This window comes from Garra rufa, chromosome 4 (assembly GCF_049309525.1).
Source record: "Garra rufa chromosome 4, GarRuf1.0, whole genome shotgun sequence".
NCBI classification, from domain to species: domain Eukaryota; kingdom Metazoa; phylum Chordata; class Actinopteri; order Cypriniformes; family Cyprinidae; genus Garra; species Garra rufa.
Window position 1 is genome coordinate 37,335,328 of NC_133364.1, and position 21,096 is coordinate 37,356,423.

Consider the following 21,096-nt stretch of genomic DNA (forward strand, 5'->3'; position numbering starts at 1 on the left):
GACTATAAAGCATTACATCAATGCTGGATTTAAATTTTTTTTACTGAAAGTCACATCTTCCTGAATGGAGTGTGAATGCAATGAGAAGCAAAATGAGACAGGAACATCAACAGATGATAGTCTTACTTTACATTTGTATTCACACAAACACACACACACACACACACACACACACACACCCCTGAAGCAAAAGAGCTTCATTTAAAAATGTAAACAACGTTCATCCTTCTTTTTAAGGCTGTGATTTACATTTCACCAAAAATAATTGTTTTTGCAGTGATGTAAAATGTAAATGCATTTGTCTTGAAGGTCTGGGGTTGGATTATTGATGAGCTTTTGTTAGAAAATAAGCATTTCAATCCATTCAGCAAGGAAATTATAAAAGTGATCTTAGCTCTCTCATTCACAAAATGTTTTAGTTTTGAGAATTGGTTTATTTAAAAGTGGGCATTTTAAGCGCTCTATACATAATTTTATTATGTCTGTAGCCGGGGTTCCATCCAAAGTTGCGAATTTAACTTGTGTGCAAAATTGTGATATTGCGTAAATAAGTAGTATTAAGTAAGCTCAGTTCCCATCCAACAAGTCAAAGAGAACTAAATGGTCACTTCCTGATAAACTGGCAATATGCATCACTATGAAAGTAGGAGAAGCCACTGAATATAATAATTTTCATATGTAATAAATTACTTGCGCCTCAGAGCGAGTAGACAAAGTAAATGGGGTCATTGCTTTTGGAGGTGGATGCCTGCTGTTTGGGAACTCAGTCGTGTAAAACATTTCCTGAAGGCAATTATACATTTTATGCTCGGGCATTTCAGAACGACCATAGCAACATTTCAGATGCTGTGGAACGAGAACAGTCAGGTTTTGCCGTCACATAGCACTAAGTCGCGTTATTTTTTGATGCGTACGGAGGAATATATTCAGCAAATGCATTTCCATCTCTCATTATTTGCATTAAGCCTTTTTCGGACAAGTTAAAAACCACCTCAAGCGGGCATATAAAGGGATTTTTATTTGAAATGAGGCATTTCCGTCACTCATTTCTGATGCAATATTTCAAAATGTTGATGAAAACATAGCTAATGAGGCAAGTATTCACTGAGATTCAGATTGTTTTATTTTTGTGTCTGTGAAGAAAGATGACAGAGACCCAGACGGCAGAGAGTGCACCCTGTCTGTTTTGTTTATTTTACAAAACACAGCGTTTTGTTGTTATTATGAGTGTAAACAAAAAAAGAAAAGATTCAAATCTTTTACAGATTCAAATAATGTACTGCGCTTATCTGTATGATCAAAAATAAAGAGTAATTTATATTTTTTCTGCGTTATCAGAAAAAAAAAATGCACCGGAATATTTGTTAACCCAAGAGGGTTTAAAAGAAATAATTTTAAATGTCTTTCATCCCTTTCATGTATGATGAATGAAATGATTAAATTCTTTCTTTTTTAAATCTTACACACATTTTTGAGCGTTATCATTGTTTTTCACAGAAATATTTAGCAGCGGGAAAAATGTTTTCACAGGGTATAATGATTTCCGAATACTGTTTTTATTTAGAAGGTTACTTGTGATCTTAGGAGTAAATAAAGAACTGGTTGTTTCAATACGTACTTTACAGTGTTTCCTTTACTTTTTACTTAAACTAAATCTATAAAGGGTAATCTTTTATGTATTTGAGGTCTGATATGTGGAAAGAGAGGGCAAACCGTTTGCAGGTTTGGACATATAAGGTAATACAAAATATATAAACAATATGTTTAATATGTTCTATGTCCCTTTTTCAGTCATGATACAATGCAGTAAACACACTGGAACAGAGCACCCCATTTATTAATAAAATGTAGGATATATGCACAACAACATGTAGAGTTGCAAAGAGAACTATTCAAGGATTTCTCAATTAAAGTTTATTGTTTTTCACAGAGCATCATTCTGCTTTAGATTACTTCTTTATGTGTGGAGTGATGCATATCAACACAGAACATGAATGATGAGTGTAAGAGGATATTTTGTAAAAATAGCCATGTCACAATTATCAATCAATATAATAGCTTTCTTGCGATTTTTTTTTTTTTTGGCCTAAAGTCAGTGAACTCTATAATGCAGTGGTGCCCAACCCTGTTCCTGGAGATCTACCTTCCTGCAGAGTTCAGCTCCAACCCTGATCAAACACATCTGTCTGTAATTATAAAACGCTCCTTCAGATTCTAATTAGTTGGTTCAGGTGTGTTTGATCAGGGCTGGAACCAAACTCTGCAGGAAGGTAGATCTTCAGGAACAGGGCTGGAGACCCTAATAAATCACAAAGAACAAAAACTGTTTCTCACGCTTGCGATTCTTAAATTGTCTTCCTCCAGAACGAATGATTCCTGAAATTGCTCTTTTTTTTAGTTTTGTCAAACTTTTTACGCTTGGGAAGTAAAAGGTCTCTCCAGTATGACTTCTCATCTGAACGTTAAGGTTTCCAGTTTGACTGAAATGTTGTCTTCTCATGTCCCTGTTACGGCTTCCTTTTTGAGTAAAACTTCATCCGCACTGCTGGCATGTGATCTCATGTGGTGGTCAAGGTTTCCTTTTCGTTTGAAACTCTTTCCACACTCTTGGCAGGCAAAAGTCCTTTCTCCGGTGTGAGATCTCATGTGGAATTTAAGATTTCCGTGTTGATGAAAACTCTTTCCACACTGAGGGCATGAGTAAGGTTTCTCTCCGGTGTGAATTCTCATGTGTCTATTGAGAGTCCATTTCTTACTGAAACTTAGTCCACACTGCTGGCAGATGAATGGGTTTTCTCCGGTGTGAGTTCTCATGTGTAATTTAAGCTTTTCATTTTGATCGAAACTCTTTCCACACTGTTGGCAGGTATAAGGCTTCTCTCCGGTGTGAATTCTCATGTGCCTGTTAAGGCTTCCTTTTTGAGAGAAACTTACTTCACACTGAGGGCAGGTGAAAGGGTTTTCTCCGGTGTGAATTCTGATGTGTATTTTATACTTTCCATGTTGATCAAAACTCTTTCCACACTGAGGGCAGATATAAGGCTTCTCACCAGTGTGAATTCTCATGTGGACTTTGAGATTTCCATGTCGATCAAAACTCTTTCCACACTGAGAGCATGAGTAAGGTTTCACTCCGGAGTGAATTCTCATGTGTCTGTTAAGGCTTCCTGTTTGAGAGAAACTTACTCCACACTGAGGGCAGATATAAGGCTTCTCTCCAGTGTGAATTCTGATGTGGATTTTAAGGTTCCGATGTTGATCAAAACTCTTTCCACACTGATGGCAAGTGTAAGGCTTTTCTCTAGTGTGAATCCGCATGTGGGCTTTAAGGTTTCCATGTTGACTAAAACGCATTCCACACTGAAAGCAAGTTAAACAACTTCTAGTTCCTGTCGCTTTTTCAACTCTGTTTCGAGAGGAAGTCTTTTTAGTCTGTGAGTAACTAGAAGATTCTTCTTCAGTTATGAAATCATGATGGCTCTCGTACTGATCGTTCTCCTCCGTTTCATTTAGTACTTCATTCTCCACTTTAAGGTCTAAGGCAAAAACAAAACAGACATCAAAATCATTTTAAACACGTAGAACATCATAAACAACAACATGGGGTTATACTTCCTCATACACACTAAGCTAGAGAAAGTGGTGGAGCATATAATCCCAGAACCTTTTTTTAATATAGTTTCAGCATTATTTAACTACTTGTATTGGCCAGCCTAAACCTGATCCAGTATTTTACACCAAATGTCACTCAAGAGTCGTGCAGTAGGTGGCGTCTAGTACGTTGTTAACTGATATTAAAAGAAAAACAAGTCACTCAAGAACTAGTGAGGTCTGTTCTAGCATATCCCACATATTCTACCTGGCATGTTGAGCATATTTGAGGCACACTTTTGTAACAAATCACTCAAAGGTCAGTTATATACCATTTACATTTATTTGCCATAAACAGTCATAAAGCATTACTGTGGGTTGCATCTTTTTTTGGACTTGACTAAGAGAATGGCATTCTGACAAAGCAATGCTTTCTAACTTTATATCCACTTTATTTGAGGTGTTTTAGCTTTATGTTTGATAGGACAGTATTTGGCAGAAAACAAAGTGGGAGGAGGGGATCGGGAAAGGTAGGGCACTATGATTTCCGTGATGCGGAAAACACGGACAGAATTGCGGAATTCAGATATATTCAGATTGATGTGGTGCGTTTAGTGTGAGGTGACAAAGGCACACTCAAAGTTTGGTGTCATTATGTCAAAGCTTTGCAGAGATAAAGCCTTTTTGTGGCATCAAGCCTAAAATTAAAAGTTTTTTATATCGACACAAAATCCATAACCAAGGAATATTTTGAGACCACTTTCATCACAATAGGCTAATGCAATCTACAGTTATTAACATTTTTTGAAATTTCATAATTAATGGTTAATGAATGGTTTATTACTCTTGACCAATAGGTGGCGCTGTTACCAAATTGATGTGTAATCAGTGTAAAGTGACAAATGCCACATACAAAATTTGGTGCAAATATCTCAAAGCTTTGCAGAGAAACATTCTTCAGATGCACTTTGGCATCTTTCCAGCAAATTTGTTGATGCGTTAAATGAAAGCGGTTTCGTATATCAACACAAAATCAAAAACTTTTTGTCAGCATGGTCTAAAGATGATCTGAGTCAAATTTGATGAAAATCGGGCCAACAGTCTAGGAGGAGTTCGAAAAAGTAGGTTTTAAAATTAAAAATTGGGTATGGTTGAAGTCAGCATAATGCACTGAATTTAAAACATTTTTAGCCAAACCATTGAGAAGTTATAATCAAAAATATCAATTTTTCGTATATCCTGACCACTAGGTGGCACTGTGCCAAAACACTGCAGGTAGACTCAGGTCATGCTTGTTATAACACACACCAAGTTTGGTCTCAATACGACAAACCTTTGCGGAGATACAGCCTCACGTCCATTTTTGTGTGCTTTTCATTGAATTTGTTTGCGATGAGTTAAAAAAAAATTACTTTTTGTTTTCCAAAAAATTAAAAAAAAAAACCCTAAACCTTACAATTTTTTTTTTTTTTAATTTTAGACTAATTTTGGACTTCATTCGGCATTTTGTGCACATTCTTCTTAAAACTGGAATACAATACACGACTTAAATTCTGAACAGATTTTAAAACCTTAAAGGTCCCATATTGTACACATTTCTGGAGGTTTATTTTAGTTGTTGATGTCCTTAAGAATATATATTTGCAGTATAAGTGCCAAAATCCATCTCAAAATATTTTTACAGCTCCTTTTTTAGGAGCTCTGTCAAAAACAGGTTGATTTTGGCCCATCTAATTAATATTCATGAGCCTCTCTTCTGATTGGCCTGTTGTTTTCTGAGTGACGCACAGCCAGGCCAATCACAGGTAACTACGGTCATGTATGCTGTAAGCGAGCCCAGAGCCATAGAGAGAGCCTAGCCTGCTGATACTCAACAGGATATTTTAGAATGATCATTAATGTTTTTTCTTTTTCAAACACCGAATGCAGTAAGCTACATAACTGTTGCTTTAGTAAAGCCCCTTTCACAATGAGCGCTGATTCTGGATAATTACGGGAACGAGCGCTGTGTGAACAAAAGCCAGAACCATAAAGGCAGTGTTGTAGTGATGATGCACGTTATCAAGCGACTCTTCACAACGAAAAAATATGTGCAAAGTGGAATGAAGCAGCGATCAGGCAGAGCCAGCTCCTCACTATCAGCGCTGAAGCAGTTTGTTCAGGTAGGTTAGTTTCAGTTTAGTGGGTTGTGTGTAAAGCACGCACAGATTCCGGAAAACAACTGTGAATGAACCAAATTAAACAATTCTGGAACAAATCATGGGACATATTATCCGTGTATTTACTGGAATCGCTGTGTAAAAGAGGCTGAAGTTGACGTGCCTCTGGTCTCTTATATTAACGTTGTTCTGAAGCCTGTGCAATGATGTAGTTTCGACATCTATGGACTGAACAGGGTTTTCTCGACTTGTTTTTGTGTTGTTGTTGATTAGCAATGTTATGGACACAATATTGTCTGGGTTTGACAAAAGGAGGGTGGGACGTGATTGGTGTTCGGGGTGGTGACTGAAGGCGGTGACTGAGTCGATCGGACGTCACATCGTTACGGAAGTCACAGCGGCTCGTGAAAATGAACAGCTACTTTAAGCAGGCTGAGTGCAGTTTACTGTGGATTGACTGTTTTGAAACTCATATGGTAGTTACATAGCCCCTAGACCTCAGTTATCATGAAAAAAAGACAGGAAATTTCGATTTTGACAATATGGGACCTTTAAAACATCTCAGCATTGCCATGTGACCACTCCACTTACAGAGAAGAGAAAGAAAACAGAGGACGAGAGTGATAAGCCAAAGCAGCAGAAATTAAGTTTCTCTCGGTCTGCCATCATGCCACTTGAACCTTGAGAAGTCAGAAGACATGTGGCAGAGTATGCCGTCAAGGACATGTTACCATTGTCAACGGTGGAATCTCCTGCTTTCAGGAAGCTTATTAGCAAGATCCCTGTGACCAGCAGCAATGACTAACGTTTACATGATGACTAGCTAGAATTCTATATAATCTAGTTCACGGATGGGATGGGATTATTTTGTATTTAAATGTGTTTAATCTTAGTATTTTCGTATTTTTTAAACTAAAATATACTTTTTTTTTTACCAATCAACCTTTTTATTAGACTGCATTAATGGGCAATATTTTGAGTACATCCGTTTGAAATACAGAATACTATTATTTTGTAATAGTATGTTGTAGTTAAATGCATTTAATCTTGTATTTATTTTTGTATAACCTAATTAATACATGAAATCAGCAGTCTGATAAAGAGGTGATAAAAAGAAGTATTTTGTATTTTGAAAATACAAAAATAAAAGATTAAATGTATTTGAAATAATGACATCCTTGATGTACTTCATATAGTTCTGTATGGATCATATAGTTCCTGGAGATACCTTTCTGAAGAGTTCAGTTCCAACTCTGAACAAACACACCTGCTAATTATCAAGTGCTCCTTCAGATCCTAATTAGTTGGTTCAATTGTGTTTGCTCAGGGTTGGTGCTGAACCTTGCAGGAAGGTAAATCTCCAGAAAAAGAGTTGGGGACTGGGTCAAATGTTATAGCCATCTACAGACCTATATACAGCAGCATAACGTGAATGTATGCTCTTGTATCCGACTGGAACAGACAATAAATATGCATAAGTGTGATTTAGCATGGCATGATCATGAACTGGAGTTTTAATATCTGTGTATTTTACTTCTTTTTCAGCATGTACTGCCATGCAAAACAACTTTTGCCAAAGAACTGGATATGAACTACACTGCCATGGAAATTGACAATTGATGAACAGCAGTTCGTGTCAACAACTGCAGACATTTGGACTGCCTACAACAAGAGCTTTTTGGGGGTGACGGTCCATTGGATTGATTCGGAGACACTGCACATTAAAGATGGGCCAGATTGCCAACAATGAGATTGGCAAATGGTTGGCATCAAACCCAGAATCCAGGGCTGTTTTTTCGCAGTTCCACAGCAAAGTGTTCAGCACTATGGACCAAAGCTAGCCGGTCCACAGTTGCATCTGAGTGCCTAGAAAAGATGAGTGAAAGGAAGCTGATTGTGCCCTCAGTAACCCGATGGAACTCATTTTATGATGCATATGTTCAGATCGTAGAAATGCCACTAACTGACATTGACAATCTATGCACACAGCTTGTGCGAAATGTGTGAATAACAGGGAATACCAGTTTCTGAAGAAATACTGTGCCATTATGAAGGGTGAGGAAACTTGTTTTTATGGGACACTTCAACCAACACTTGAAGTTCTAATGGCCAAAACTTTAGCAATGCAAAATGGCCTTTCACAAATGACCACTGGGTTGCCTGAACTAATTGTGGGAGCAATTAAAACTCGCTTTGCCACAACAATTGACTCCAAGGAAGCTCTACAGGCCGCCGTCTCGCTGCCCAAGTTTAAACTCCGCTGGGTAAAAGAATAAACCAGAACTAATTGTGGGAGCAATTAAAACTCCAAGGAAGCTATACTGGCCGCTGTCACCCAACTCCGCTGGGTAAAAGAAGAAACCAGAAGAGATCACATCAAGTATCTCTTCACCACTGAGTACTGCTCCCTAACAGTAGAAGAGCATGCAACCCCAATGATTGACGCTCCTCAAACTGCTGCAGTCACCTCCCATGAAGATGATTTCTTTTCATTTGATGAACAGCCTAATGCCATGGCTGATGCACCTATGTCACTGGAAACAGAGGTGAAATCTTATTTCAATTCTGATCCAGTAATGGAAAGCCTGCATCAGTTTTCAAGAATTAAAAAAATTGCACTACGCTATAATGCACCAACACCATCCAGTGCACAGGTCGAAAGACTTTTCAGCCTTGGGAGTCTGGTACTCACCCCAAAACGCAACCGTCTTGGTGATGGAGCACCTTATTCTGAAGCGCTTCAACTGAAATTTCAGTCAAGGGGGTATAATGGAATAGGCTAGCCCCGACCATAGCAGTAAGGACGGCCTCGATTTCCCTTCTACTTTCAGCCACGTTGAACTGCACACTACCTCTGTTTTATATTTGGCAGGAAACGGAACTCTTTAAATCCAAGATTATCGAGTTCGATTATTGAGCCATATTTGCTGTCAGGCCATGTGGGCCCAAACACCTTAATTTCAGTTTTGTATTGCTAAAATGTTTTGTTGTATGACCCCTTTTTACTGAATTATTATTATTTATTTATTTTTTACTTAAATGACTGAGCCATATTTCCTGTTAGGCCTTGTAGGCCCAAGCACTTTAATTTCATTTTTGTATTGAAAAGTGTGTCTAGTTCTATAGTTTCATAGAGCCAATAGCTATCTGTCTTGTTGTTGTAGCCTAAGTGGATTTAGTTTTTTTAGAGGCATATAGATCTCTGTTTGATCTGTTCTCTTTCTAAGCAGTTAGACTATGTTTAGCTTATTTGTTCATATCTATGGCCTAAAATGACTGAGGTTGAGGGGTTGGTCCTCTAATTGCACTTTATACTGAGAAAGCTATGTTCATCATGCTCACTTTGTGCATGACAGTTTTGTGTTGTGAACCACTTGAGTTTAAAGTGAATGAAATAATGGCAACAGTAAGAAAAGAAAAAAATTGCATCTTGTTAGATGTCTTTAAGATGTTTATGAATTAAAATGAATGTAAAACTGACATCTTACAGACGTCTGCCAGACATTTGTACACAGCAGATGCTTTCTAGATCAAGAGATCTTCAACAGACATCTTGCAGACGTATGTGCGCTATCTGGGCAATCTAGACTGTAACTAAACAGTTAAAACAACTTTTGACTTGGAAGAAGGATCTTCTTAAGCCTGGAATACAGTATACAACTTAAGATCTGAGCAGATTTTAAAACAATAGGCATCACACACTAAATGACAGAAATATACACTACATTTTAATAAGAATCAAATGCACTGAGAATGAAAACCAACCTGTTTGTTCCTCGAAATCTTCTTGTTTGATACTGAACACTTCTTCGATCCTGAAGTCTTGAGTCTCCTCTTGAATAAAGGCCATTTTCCTGTGTGTTTGCGCACTCTGCCGTAATTGAGATGAGAATATAGTTAACAAGGATAAATAAATGTAAACTCAATGTCAGCGAGCTGGTAAGGGATTCAGTCAAGAGTGATGGCTAAAAACAAGCAAACAAACTAAAATTCTCAAAAATAGCACTACAAATGAATGAAATTTAGATACACAGTTCATTTTTATTTAATTCTTATTTATATTTATTTCATCAAAACGGCTGCTTTTTTGATTGTCAAACTTGTAATTGCAAAACACGTTTGTTGCATTTACAGTGTTTTGACTAGCAGGGACTGTTTTGCGGCAAAACGGTTTCAGTTTCGTTTTTAAAAAGCTCCGTTTCTCTATCACTATCAGCCAGAGACCGAGTTAGTGTTTACTAACCTGTTTCACGATATATAGGGAGCGAAATAAGACGCAACTTTTCCGTTACTCATCTGTGGATGACACAAGATAACGTTCTTTAATAATGAAGTATTACGGTGGTGACACAAACTATAGTCAATGCATGTCATAGTTCACTACGGCTCGTAATTATTTAAATACTTGATGAATGAAATGAATGAAAACAAACCGTTCCTCAGATCACAGACGCAGGAGCGGCGCAGCTTTGTGACGTCGCGTCTTTAGACCAAAATAACAGTCTGGTCCACACCAAATTACACAAATTCGCTGACAAACAACAATATACTCGAACGCTTCTGGGGTCCGTTCTTCGTACCTCGCTAACTAAATTAGCTGGATTTGATTGTTGACGATTTGGCATGATCTTGGATTGTTTGGTTCTTCGAAGCTCATCCTGGACTTGCTGTCATAGCAACAGCTCTGCAAGCTTAAACCTGCTCTGGAGCAGGTTTATTTCATGTAAACAGGATTTAGGCTGCGCTCCTGGCGGGTTATGATTGGTTGAAATGGCGAGGTCACATCTGATTGGTTAAAGAGCACGACTGACACGGACTGACTCACGTGGGAAAAGAAAAGTATCTTGCAAGAAAGTGTATATATATGACAGGTTCCAAAAAATATTTGGCAGCACAACTGTTGATATTATCCAACATTGATCATTCTAATAATAAATCAGCATATTAGAATGATTCCTGAAGGATCGTGTGACACTTAAGACTGGAGTAACAGCTGATGAAAATTCAGCTTTTCATCACAGGAATAAATTCTATATAAATTTCAAAGTATGATATATAAAATATATAAAAAAACAAAAACATTATTTTATTTTGTAAAAACAATTTGCAATATTACTGTTTTTTCTGTATTTTTAATCAAATAAATGCAGTCTTGATGAGCATAAGAGACTTCTTTAAAGACTATTACAAGTCTTACTGACCCCAAACTTTTGAACGGTAGTGTATAAAAAAATAAAAATATAAATAAAATAACATATCAAGGAAAAAACATGTAACATGGGCAGCATTAACGCGTTTAATTTGTTCACTACTTTTGCCAGCCCTCTCTCCTTGCTTTTCCAGCCTTTGCAGTATTCCCTTGCGTTTTAATTAAACTCTGAAACTCCTGAAATCCCTCAATCAAGAGTTCTTGCTCTGCTGCAGAAAAATACAGAGCGCGCTCCTTCGTCATGTTCGCCGACCAATCAAAGCGTTGCCCATCAATGTTTCTACTATCGATACGTAGCCCCTTTTAAGCCACCCAGTGATCTCAAATAACTTCATCCAGCTATACTAATCATCAACAACAGGTGCGTTCGGAGAACCGGAATAGCGAGCTCATAGTTAGCGCGATGATTTGATCTTGGATGTAGTAAGCGAGGTACGAAGAACGGACCCCTGGTTTGGCTCTAAATAAGTGTTAAGTGCTCACAATTCATAATACCAACTGCGAAGCAGTTTGTGACATTGTTTCAGTCCAGGTTGAAATTTTCAGTGTATTCATATTAAAGGTTTGGATTTAAAATGGATCTTATTTATTTAAATCTGAATCTCTATATAGTCCAAAAAATAAGGGCAAAAAAAACCATCAAATTTAAACTTTATTTGGTTAAAATGGTTTAGTTACAGTATTAAAAAGCCTTGACTATAAAGCATTACATTAATGCTGGATTTAAAACATTTTTACTGAAAGTCACATCTTCCTGAATGGAGTGTGAATGCAATGAGAAGCAAAATGAGACAGGAACATCAACAGATGATAGTCTTACTTTACATTTGTATTCACACAAACACCTGAAGCAAAAGAGCTTCATTTAAAAATGTAAACAACGTTCATCCTTCTTTTTAAGGCTATGATTTACATTTCACCAAAATAATTGTTTTTGCAGTGATGTAAAATGTAAATACATTTTGTCTTGAAGGTTTGGGGTTGGATTAACAAGTGTATTGATGAGCTTTTCAATCCATTCAGCAAGGAAATTATAAAAGCAAGGAAATTATAAAAGCGATCTTAGCTCTCTCATTCACAAAATGTTTTAGTTTTGAGAATTGGTTTATTTAAAAGTGGACATTTTAAGCGCTCTATACATAATTTTATTATGTCTGTAGCCGGGGTTCCATCCAAAGTTGCGAATTTAACTTTTGTGCAAAATTGTAATATTGCGTAAATAAGTAGTATTAAGTAAGCTCAGTTCCCATCCAACAAGTCAAAGAGAACTAAATGGTTACTTCCTGATAAACTGGCAATATGCATCACTATGAAAGTAGGAGAAGCCACTGAATATAATAATTTTCATATATGTGACACTGGACCACAAAACCAGTCATAAGGTTAAATTTGACAAAACTGAGATTTATACATCATATGAAAGCTCAATAAATAAGCCTTCTATTGATGTATGGTTTGTTAGGATTGGACAATATTTGGCCGAGATACATCTATTTGAAATCAGAAATCTGAGGATGCAAAAAAATCAAAAATACTGAGAAAATCACCTTTAAAGTTGTCCAAATTAGGTTCTTAACAATGCATATTACAAATAAAAAATTACATTTTGATATATTTACAGTAGGAATTTTACAAAAAAATCTTCATGGAACATGAACTTTACTTAATTTCTTAATGATTTTTGGCATAAAACAAAAATCAAAAATTTTGACCCATACAATGTATTTTTGGCTATTGCTACAAATATACCCCAGCGACTTAAGACTGGTTTTGTGGTCCAGGGTCACATATAATAAATTACTTGCGCCTCAGAGCAAGTAGACAAAGTAAATGGGGTCATTGCTTTTGGAGGTGGCCACATTTGTCGACCCCAGAGGGTTAAATATAAATAATTTTACATGTCTTTTCTCACTTTATCCCTTTCATGTATGTATGACGAATAAAATTTGTAAATTCTCTCTTTTTAAAATCTTATACACAATTTTAAGTGGTATCACTGTTTCCACAAAAAAAAAAATAATAATAATTAAGCAGCAAAACTGTTTTTAACATTAATATTAATAACTGGTAAATGTTTCCTGAGTAGCAAATCAGCATATTAAAATTATTTATAAAGGGTATTTTACCAAACCAGGCATTTCACTGATTAATTTAATGATGAGGGTTGTAATGAGTACAAGCAAAACCTTATAAAACATAAAGGTTTTCACAGGGTATTATGATTTTCGGATACTGTATACTTAGAAGGGTACTTGTGATCTTAGGAGTAAATAAAGAACTGGTTGTTTCAATAAGTACAGTACAGTGTTTTCTTTACTATTAACTTCAGAAACTAAATCTATAAAGGGTAATATTTTATGTATTTCAGGTCTGATATGTGGAAAGAGGGCAAACAGTTTGCAGGTTTGGACATATAAGGTAATAAAAAATATATAAACAATATATTTCATATGTTCTACATCCTTTTTTCTGCAAAGATCTGATTCAATGCAGTAAACACACTGGAACAGAGCACCCTATTTATTAATAAAATTTAGGATACATGCACAACAACATGTACAGTTGCAAAGAGAACTATTCAAGGATTTAGTGTTACATAAAATCAACACAGAACATAAATTATGATTGTAAGAGGATATTTTGTAAAGATAGCCATGTCACAATTATCAGTCTGTATAATGTTGTTTTAAAGCTTTCTTGCTGTTTTTTTTTTTTTTTTTTTGCTTAAAGTCAGGGAACTCTATAATGCAGTGGTGCCCAACCCTGTTCCTGGAGATCTACCTTCCTGCAGAGTTCAGCTCCAACCCTGATCAAACACATCTGTCTGTAATTATAAAACGCTCCTTCAGATTCTAATTAGTTGGTTCAGGTGTGTTTGATCAGGCTGGAACCAAACTCTGCAGGAAGGTAGATCTTCAGGAACAGGGCTGGAGACCCTAATGAATCACAAAGAACAAAAACAGGGTCTCATGCTTGCACATCTTAAATTGTCTTCCTTCAGAACGAATGATTCCCACACTAGAGGGAAGTGAAAAGTTTATCTCTAGTGTGAACTATGAGATTTCTCTCAGAATGTCTATTATACGATTCCAAAGTGTTTCCCGTCGGTGAAACTCCATCTACATTGATGTCTTTATCTCTTGAAAAGGTCTCTCCAGTATGACTTCTCATCTGAACTTCAAGGTTTCCTGGTTGACTGAAATGTTGTCTTCTCATGTCCCTGTTAGGGCTTTCTTTTTGAGTAAAACTTCATCCGCACTGCTGGCATGTGATCTCATGTGGTGGTCAAGGTTTCCTTTTTGTTTGAAACTCTTTCCACACTCTTGGCAGGTAAAAGGCCTTTCTCCGGTGTGAATTCTTATGTGTCTATTGAGGATCCATTTCTTACTGAAACTTAGTCCACACTGCTGGCAGGTGAACGGGTATTCTCCGGTGTGAGTTCTTGTGTGTAATTTAAGCTTTTCATTTTGATCAAAACTCTTTCCACACTGACCACATTTGTAAGGCTTTTCTCTAGTGTGAACTGCCAGGTGCAATTTAAGGTTTCCGTGTTGATGAAAACTCTTTCCACACTGAGGGCATGAGTAAGGTTTCTCTCCGGTGTGAATTCTCATGTGTCTATTGAGAGTCCATTTCTTACTGAAACTTAGTCCACACTGCTGGCAGATGAAAGGGTTTTCTCCAGTGTGAATTCTGATGTGTATTTTATACTTTCCATGTTGATCAAAACTCTTTCCACACTGAGGACAGATATAAGGTTTTTCTCCAGTGTGAATTCTCATGTGGACTTTGAGATTTCCATGTTGATCAAAACTCCGTCCACACTGAGAGCATGAGTAAGGTTTCACTCCGGAGTGAATTCTCATGTGTCTGTTAAGGCTTCCTATCTGAGTGAAACTTACTCCACACTGTTGGCAGGTAAAAGGGCTCTCTCCAGTGTGTACTCTCATGTGGATTTTTAGGTTCCCATGTTGATCAAAACTCTTTCCACACTGATGGCAAGTGTAAGGCTTTTCTCTAGTGTGAATCCGCATGTGGGCTTTAAGGTTTCCATGTTGACTAAAACGCATTCCACACTGAAAGCAAGTTAAACAACTTCTAGTTCCTGTCGCTTTTTGAACTCTTTTACGTGAGGAAGTCTTTTTAGTTTGTGAGTAACTAAAAGGTTCTTCTTCAGTTATGAAATCATGATGGCTCTCGTACTGATCTTTCTCTTCCGTTTCATTCAGTACTTCATTCTCCACTTTAAACGCTGTCAGGTCTAGGGCAAAAACAAAACAGACATCTAAATCATTTTCAACAAGTAAAACATAACCAACAACACAGGGGTTATACAGGTCCTTTTCAATAAAATTTGCATATTGTGATAAAGTTCATTATTTTCTGTAATGTACTGATAAACATTAGACTTTCATATATTTTAGATTCATTACACACAACTGAAGTAGTTCAAGCCTTTTATTGTTTTAATATTGATGATTTTGGCATACAGCTCATGAAAACCCAAAATTCCTATCTCAAAAAATTAGCATATCATGAAAAGGTTCTCTAAACGAGCTATTAACCTAATCATCTGAATCAACTAATTAACTCTAAACACCTGCAAAAGATTCCTGAGGCTTTTAAAAACTCCCAGCCTGGTTCATTACTCAAAACCCCAATCATGGGTAAGACTGCCGACCTGACTGCTGTCCAGAAGGCCATCATTAACACCCTCAAGCAAGAGGGTAAGACACAGAAAGAAATTTCTAAACGAATAGGCTGTTCCCAGAGTGCTGTATCAAGGCACCTCAATGGGAAGTCTGTGGGAAGGAAAAAGTGTGGCAGAAAACGCTGCACAACGAGAAGAGGTGACCGGACCCTGAGGAAGATTGTGGAGAAGGACCGATTCCAGACCTTGGGGGACCTGCGGAAGCAGTGGACTGAGTCTGGAGTAGAAACATCCACAGCCACCGTGTACAGGTGCCAGGTCAAGCCACTTTTGAACCAGAAACAGCGGCAGAAGCGTCTGACCTGGGCTACAGAGAAGCAGCACTGGACTGTTGCTCAGTGATCCAAAGTACTTTTTTCGGATGAAAGCAAATATTGCATGTCATTTGGAAATCAAGGTGCCAGAGTCTGGAGGAAGACTGGGGAGAGGGAAATGCCAAAATGCCTGAAGTCCAGTGGCAAGTACCCACAGTCAGTGATGGTCTGGGGTGCCATGTCAGCTGCTGGTGTTGGTCCACTGTGTTTTATCAAGGGCAGGGTCAATGCAGCTAGCTATCAGGAGATTTTGGAGCACTTTGTGCTTCCATCTGCTGAAAAGCTTTATGGAGATGAAGATTTCATTTTTCAGCATGACCTGGCACCTGCTCACAGTGCCAAAACCACTGGTAAATGGTTTACTTACCATGGTATTACTGTGCTCAATTGGCCTGCCAACTCTCCTGACCTGAACCCCATAGAGAATCTGTGGGATATTGTGAAGAGAAAGTTGAGAGACGCAAGACCCAACACTCTGGATGAGCTTAAGGCCGCTATCGAAGCATCCTGGGCCTCCATAACACCTCAGCACCTTCCCCTGAGGGTCCTGAGAACCCTTGTACAGAAGCTGTCCCTTTTCCCTGGCGAGTCGAATAATTAATTCCCTCGTCTGATGATGTAATCGGACGATAAAGGGTCTCGGCGCCTGGTTTGGTCTCAGTGGCGGGGCCAGGGAGCAATGTGCTCTGTCTACCACCGGGGTTTTGGTGAAAATCTCCTTTCCAAAGACTTCAAGCAGAAGTTCCTCAATAAATGTAGTCGGATGTGTGCCCTCATATTTCTCGGGAATGCCAATTATTCTGACATTATTTCTCCTCGAGCGGTTTTCTAAGTCGTCAAGTTTAGCCCTCATCCGTTCGTTATCTTTTGATAAGGCAGCGCACAAGGTTTCCAGAGAGGTAACGCGTCCATCTACATCGGTGAGTGATTCTTCGACATCTTTAAGCTTTTCCTCCTGAACCTGCAGCGATGTTTTCACAGTCAAAATGGAAGATTTCAACTCGGAGAGAATCTCTGTTCTGAGTGCCGCGACCTCCGATCTTATACCTCTGAGAAGTTCGCGGATATCATCCTCCTGCGCCGAAGCAGTCATGTCCACTGCTTGCGCATTTTCTTCAGCAATGTCTGCGGTAGGGGTGTGCACGAGTACTCGATTAATCGATTACTTGAACCCATCAGCGATGATCGAGCATGAAAATGACGATCGATTGGCTCTAAAAATTCATTTTTTTTTTTACATGAAACTACTTTCATTCTTTCTGATTGGTTATGCTGGTATTTGGGCGGTAGTCTGATATTTGATTGGTTACTGTGAGAAGTTGCGGTTTAGAGACAAGACCGGAGCACAGAGCGAAAATGGCTTCTAAAGCGCGCAGCAATGTCTGGCAATACTTTGAAAAACTTGATGAAAAAACAGTCAAGTGTAAGATGTGCAGCGCACACTCGTCTACAACTCCACAACGAGTTCGATGCGTTACCATCTTGCACATAAAAGCAGATGATGCCGATGCCACTACCAGCAGTCAGATGAGCATACGAGATTTCACCATCAGACAGAAATGTGACAAAGGCAGGGCAGAGAAGATGACGCAGCTAATAGCAGAAATGACAGCAGAAGACTTGCTGCCTATTAGTTTTGTTGAACGTGAAGGTTTTAAACGTTTAATGAATTACGTTGAGCCCCACTATACTGTCCCATTACGCAAAACGGTCACTGCAAGGATTGATGCTTTATACGAAAAATGCGCGTGTTCACTAAAAGACAGCCTGTCGACGCCAGCGCGGGTGGCAATAACTACGGACTCGTGGACTTCGCTAACCACCGAATCGTATATGACGCTAACCTGTCATTACATAAATGAATGGAAAATTCACAGCGCAGTATTAGAGACGCGAGATTTCGAGGAAAGACACAGCTGTGAACATTGCCAACTACCTGAAAGATGCAACAGAAAAGTGACTGTTAAGCTCTGAAAAAGTAATGGCATGTGTGCATGACAACGCTGCTAACATGGTTCTGGCAAATCAAAGTATTTGGGAATCAGTGCCCTGTTTCACACACACCCTGCAGCTTGCAATCAATGAGGGCTTCAATGTTGCAACTGTATAAAATGTAATAGCTGCGAGTAGCCGCTTGGTATCACATTTTCACCACAGCACAGTAGCTACAACCGCGCCAAGGCAGAAACAAAGAGAACAAAATATACCCGACCATAAGCTTATTCAGCATTGTCGCACGCGGTGGAATTCAGTGTGTGACATGTTCGAACACCTTTTGAAACAGAGGTGGGCTGTGTGTGCTGTTCTGTCCGATCGCAATGTTACAAAACTTGCAGATGCGAGGACACTTGATCTAAAAGATGAGCACTGGACGACTGTGAACTGACACCTGTTCTCAAGTCTCTTAAGTGTGCCACAACTACAATGTGCAGTGAGACCCATGTTTCCAGTTCAATGGTCTATCCGATCCGAACATCTCAAGTTTCTTGAGACAGAGCTTCGGGAGAGAGTAAAAGAAAATTTGAAGCAGCTTTGTAACAAACCCAAATCCTGTCAGACCCATACAAAGTAAGCCCGACTCAGCAATGGCGCTCGACACTCTTTTCGGAGATGACTATGGCATGAGTGGTATTTCTCCGTATGACACCGAAATCGAAAGCTACTTCAGGGAGCCGTGCATCTCTGTAAACCAGGATCCTTTATTGTGGTGGAAAGTAAATGAGTCTCGATTTGCAAAGCTAAGCACCCTTGCCCAGTGGTCCCTGGCTGTTCCTGCAATTTCTGTGCCTGCTGAGCGCGTTTTTTCCGCCGCTGGTTTAAATGTAAATAGACTTCACTCTCGGCTTTCATCTGAGCCCGTAGATCGACTGATCTTTTTGAATAAAAATATGTCGTCCTTATGTTAAATTTTCTTAGCCATGCATGGTAAACTATTCAGGCTGTTTTTATTTTAAGGATGAGCCGGCTTTATTTAATTTACCTTTACCGACTGATCATTTTGAAAGAAATGTTAATGTTACGTAATCTTTAAGTTTTAAAGCTGTGGTAAAATTATTCAGGCTATTTTTACTTTAAGTTTACACAGCCAAATTATGCTGGCTTCTAATTTTCGTTATGGGCTACTTAACAGTCGTTTCAAGTTATATTAAACTTTATTTTTCGCGAACCTTTAACAAAAAAACTTTTTTGATCCACAGCTGTTGTGATGCTGCTGAAATAAAATATTGTTTTGTTAAAAATAACACTTGAATAAAAAAAAATGAAAAGCAGAGTATCATATGTGTTTTGTTTTATTTGTTGCGGGGCTTCAGTTGCTGTTGTTTTAAAGTAACGGGACAAGCGCATCCACTACTTTATGATTGCACGTAGTTCAAGCTCACATGCATTTTGTGTAGATAAATACAATTTGTAATATAACATTTACATATTTATGTATCTAGGCTATGTGATTAATTTTATATACAATGTGTCATGTAGAAAAAGCGCTTCAGCTTCACCTCATGCTATTACTTCTTTTAAATGTTTACTGTATACTGTGCAGAAAACGCCCCGCCCCTTGCTTAAGCTCCACCCCCGATTAATCGAGTACTCGTTTCTCAAACCTGTGGAATGAAATATGATCAGAAATGTCCATCCCTAGTCTGCGGCTTTCCTCGTATTAAATCTCGGCATGTTAGGTTAATAATGGACTTAATTCAAATCTAATTAACCTCGTTCTATAATGCTAGATGCGCCGGGCGTGTAGAGAACTGAAGAAATTAATGACCAGAAGAAATTCGAAGAGCAGAAACTTTGCGACTTCTCACTCCGCCATCTTACCAGAAGTCTCCTTGTGCACATTCTTCTCAAAACTAGAATAAACTACACGACTTAAATTCTGAACAGATTTTAAAACCTTATTAAACTTGCTGACTGTAAACTGATACAGAAGAAAAGCTGGGTATCCTACACTAAATGACTGAGGATTAACCAATCACAACAAACTCATGCTGCCATTTTAATGAGAACCAAATGCATTGAGAATGAAAACCAACCTGTTTGTTCCTCAGTATCTTCTTGTTTGATACTGAACACTTCTTCAATCCTGAGGTCTTCCGTCTCCTCCTTAATAACGGCCATCTTTCTGAGTGTTTGGGCACTCTGTCATGAATAAGATGAGAATGATTAACACAAAAAAACGAAATTTTTGTGTGCACTTGTAAGTCTGTCAGAGTGATGGTTTGAAAAAACAAACAAACAAACAGGTACAAAACTACCACTTACAAATAAAAAATAGACACAAGTTTCCATTTATTTAATTATTATTTATATTTATAACATGGCATATTCAGTTTTAATCAAAACATTAGCTTTTTTTGTAATTGTTGTCATTGCATTTACACTGCAGAATTGCTGTCCCACAACCAAAAGACACATTTAAAATCTCAGATGTTTACTAAGATCCTTCTATTCTCTGTTGAAACCCACATTAACATTTAAAATATCAGTAAGCTTAATATATAAAATATATAATATATATATATGTATAAAAAGTCATAATTTAGTGGGTACTTTCAATTGGGAGATAGCTGTCCTGAACCTTAACCACTAAATATACACTTGTGAAAATTATATTTTTGTATTTTATTCCATTGTTGTTTTTAAAAGTTATTTTTTGATTCTTTTAAAAAGAGAAGTTCAAGAAAGTTATTTATCTTCTATTGTCTTTTTAAATTATACAACTTTATGTAAAAAATTGTGATCCATATTTTCATGTCACATGAAACTGTAGTGATCAGGAAATATTCATGTGCCCCTCTCTCTCTCTCGTACACACTTTTAGCACAGTTATGCCGTTTTATTAGTGTATTAGTATGCAAGATACAATTCTGTAATGTGATGAGGTCACTACCAAAACACTGTGACTATAAAAAATAAAGTATATAAAGTGATTTGAGAGTTTTTGGTTGAATGTATACTCACACGAATGAATCCTTAACTTTGAAATCAGTATGATCAACTTTTACATATAAAAACTGGATTAAAAATACAAGCCAGATAGCACACATACTTCTGCAAGATGTCTGTTAAAGATCTGTTGATCTGGAAAGCATCTGCTGTGAACAATCGTCT

General features: G+C 37.8%; 1 protein-coding gene across 1 annotated transcript; it reads right to left on the reverse strand.

The window, feature by feature from the left end:
- Nucleotides 1–1,836: 1,836 nt before the first annotated feature.
- On the reverse strand, nucleotides 1,837–20,123 carry LOC141333993 (uncharacterized). Its single transcript, XM_073839145.1, has 3 exons — nucleotides 20,019–20,123; nucleotides 14,238–15,220; nucleotides 1,837–3,318 (listed from the first exon to the last, which is right to left on the reverse strand). Exons 1-3 carry the CDS (start codon nucleotides 20,101–20,103, stop codon nucleotides 2,497–2,499), a joined length of 1,890 nt encoding a protein of 629 aa, XP_073695246.1. The 5' UTR covers nucleotides 20,104–20,123; the 3' UTR covers nucleotides 1,837–2,496.
- Nucleotides 20,124–21,096: the final 973 nt, after the last annotated feature.

Excerpts from the sequence above, each read along its gene's own strand:
- LOC141333993 (XM_073839145.1), bottom strand. The coding sequence starts at position 20,103 with ATGGCCGTTATTAAGGAGGAGACGGAAGACCTCAGGATTGAAGAAGTG. Across the intron at positions 15,221-20,018 it reads AGATACTGAGGAACAAACAG|ACCTGACAGCGTTTAAAGTG; the intron begins GTTGGTTTTCAT and ends TTTTTGCCCTAG. Across the intron at positions 3,319-14,237 it reads AAGGAAACCTTGACCACCAC|ATGCGGATTCACACTAGAGA; the intron begins ATGAGATCACAT and ends CTTAAAGCCCAC.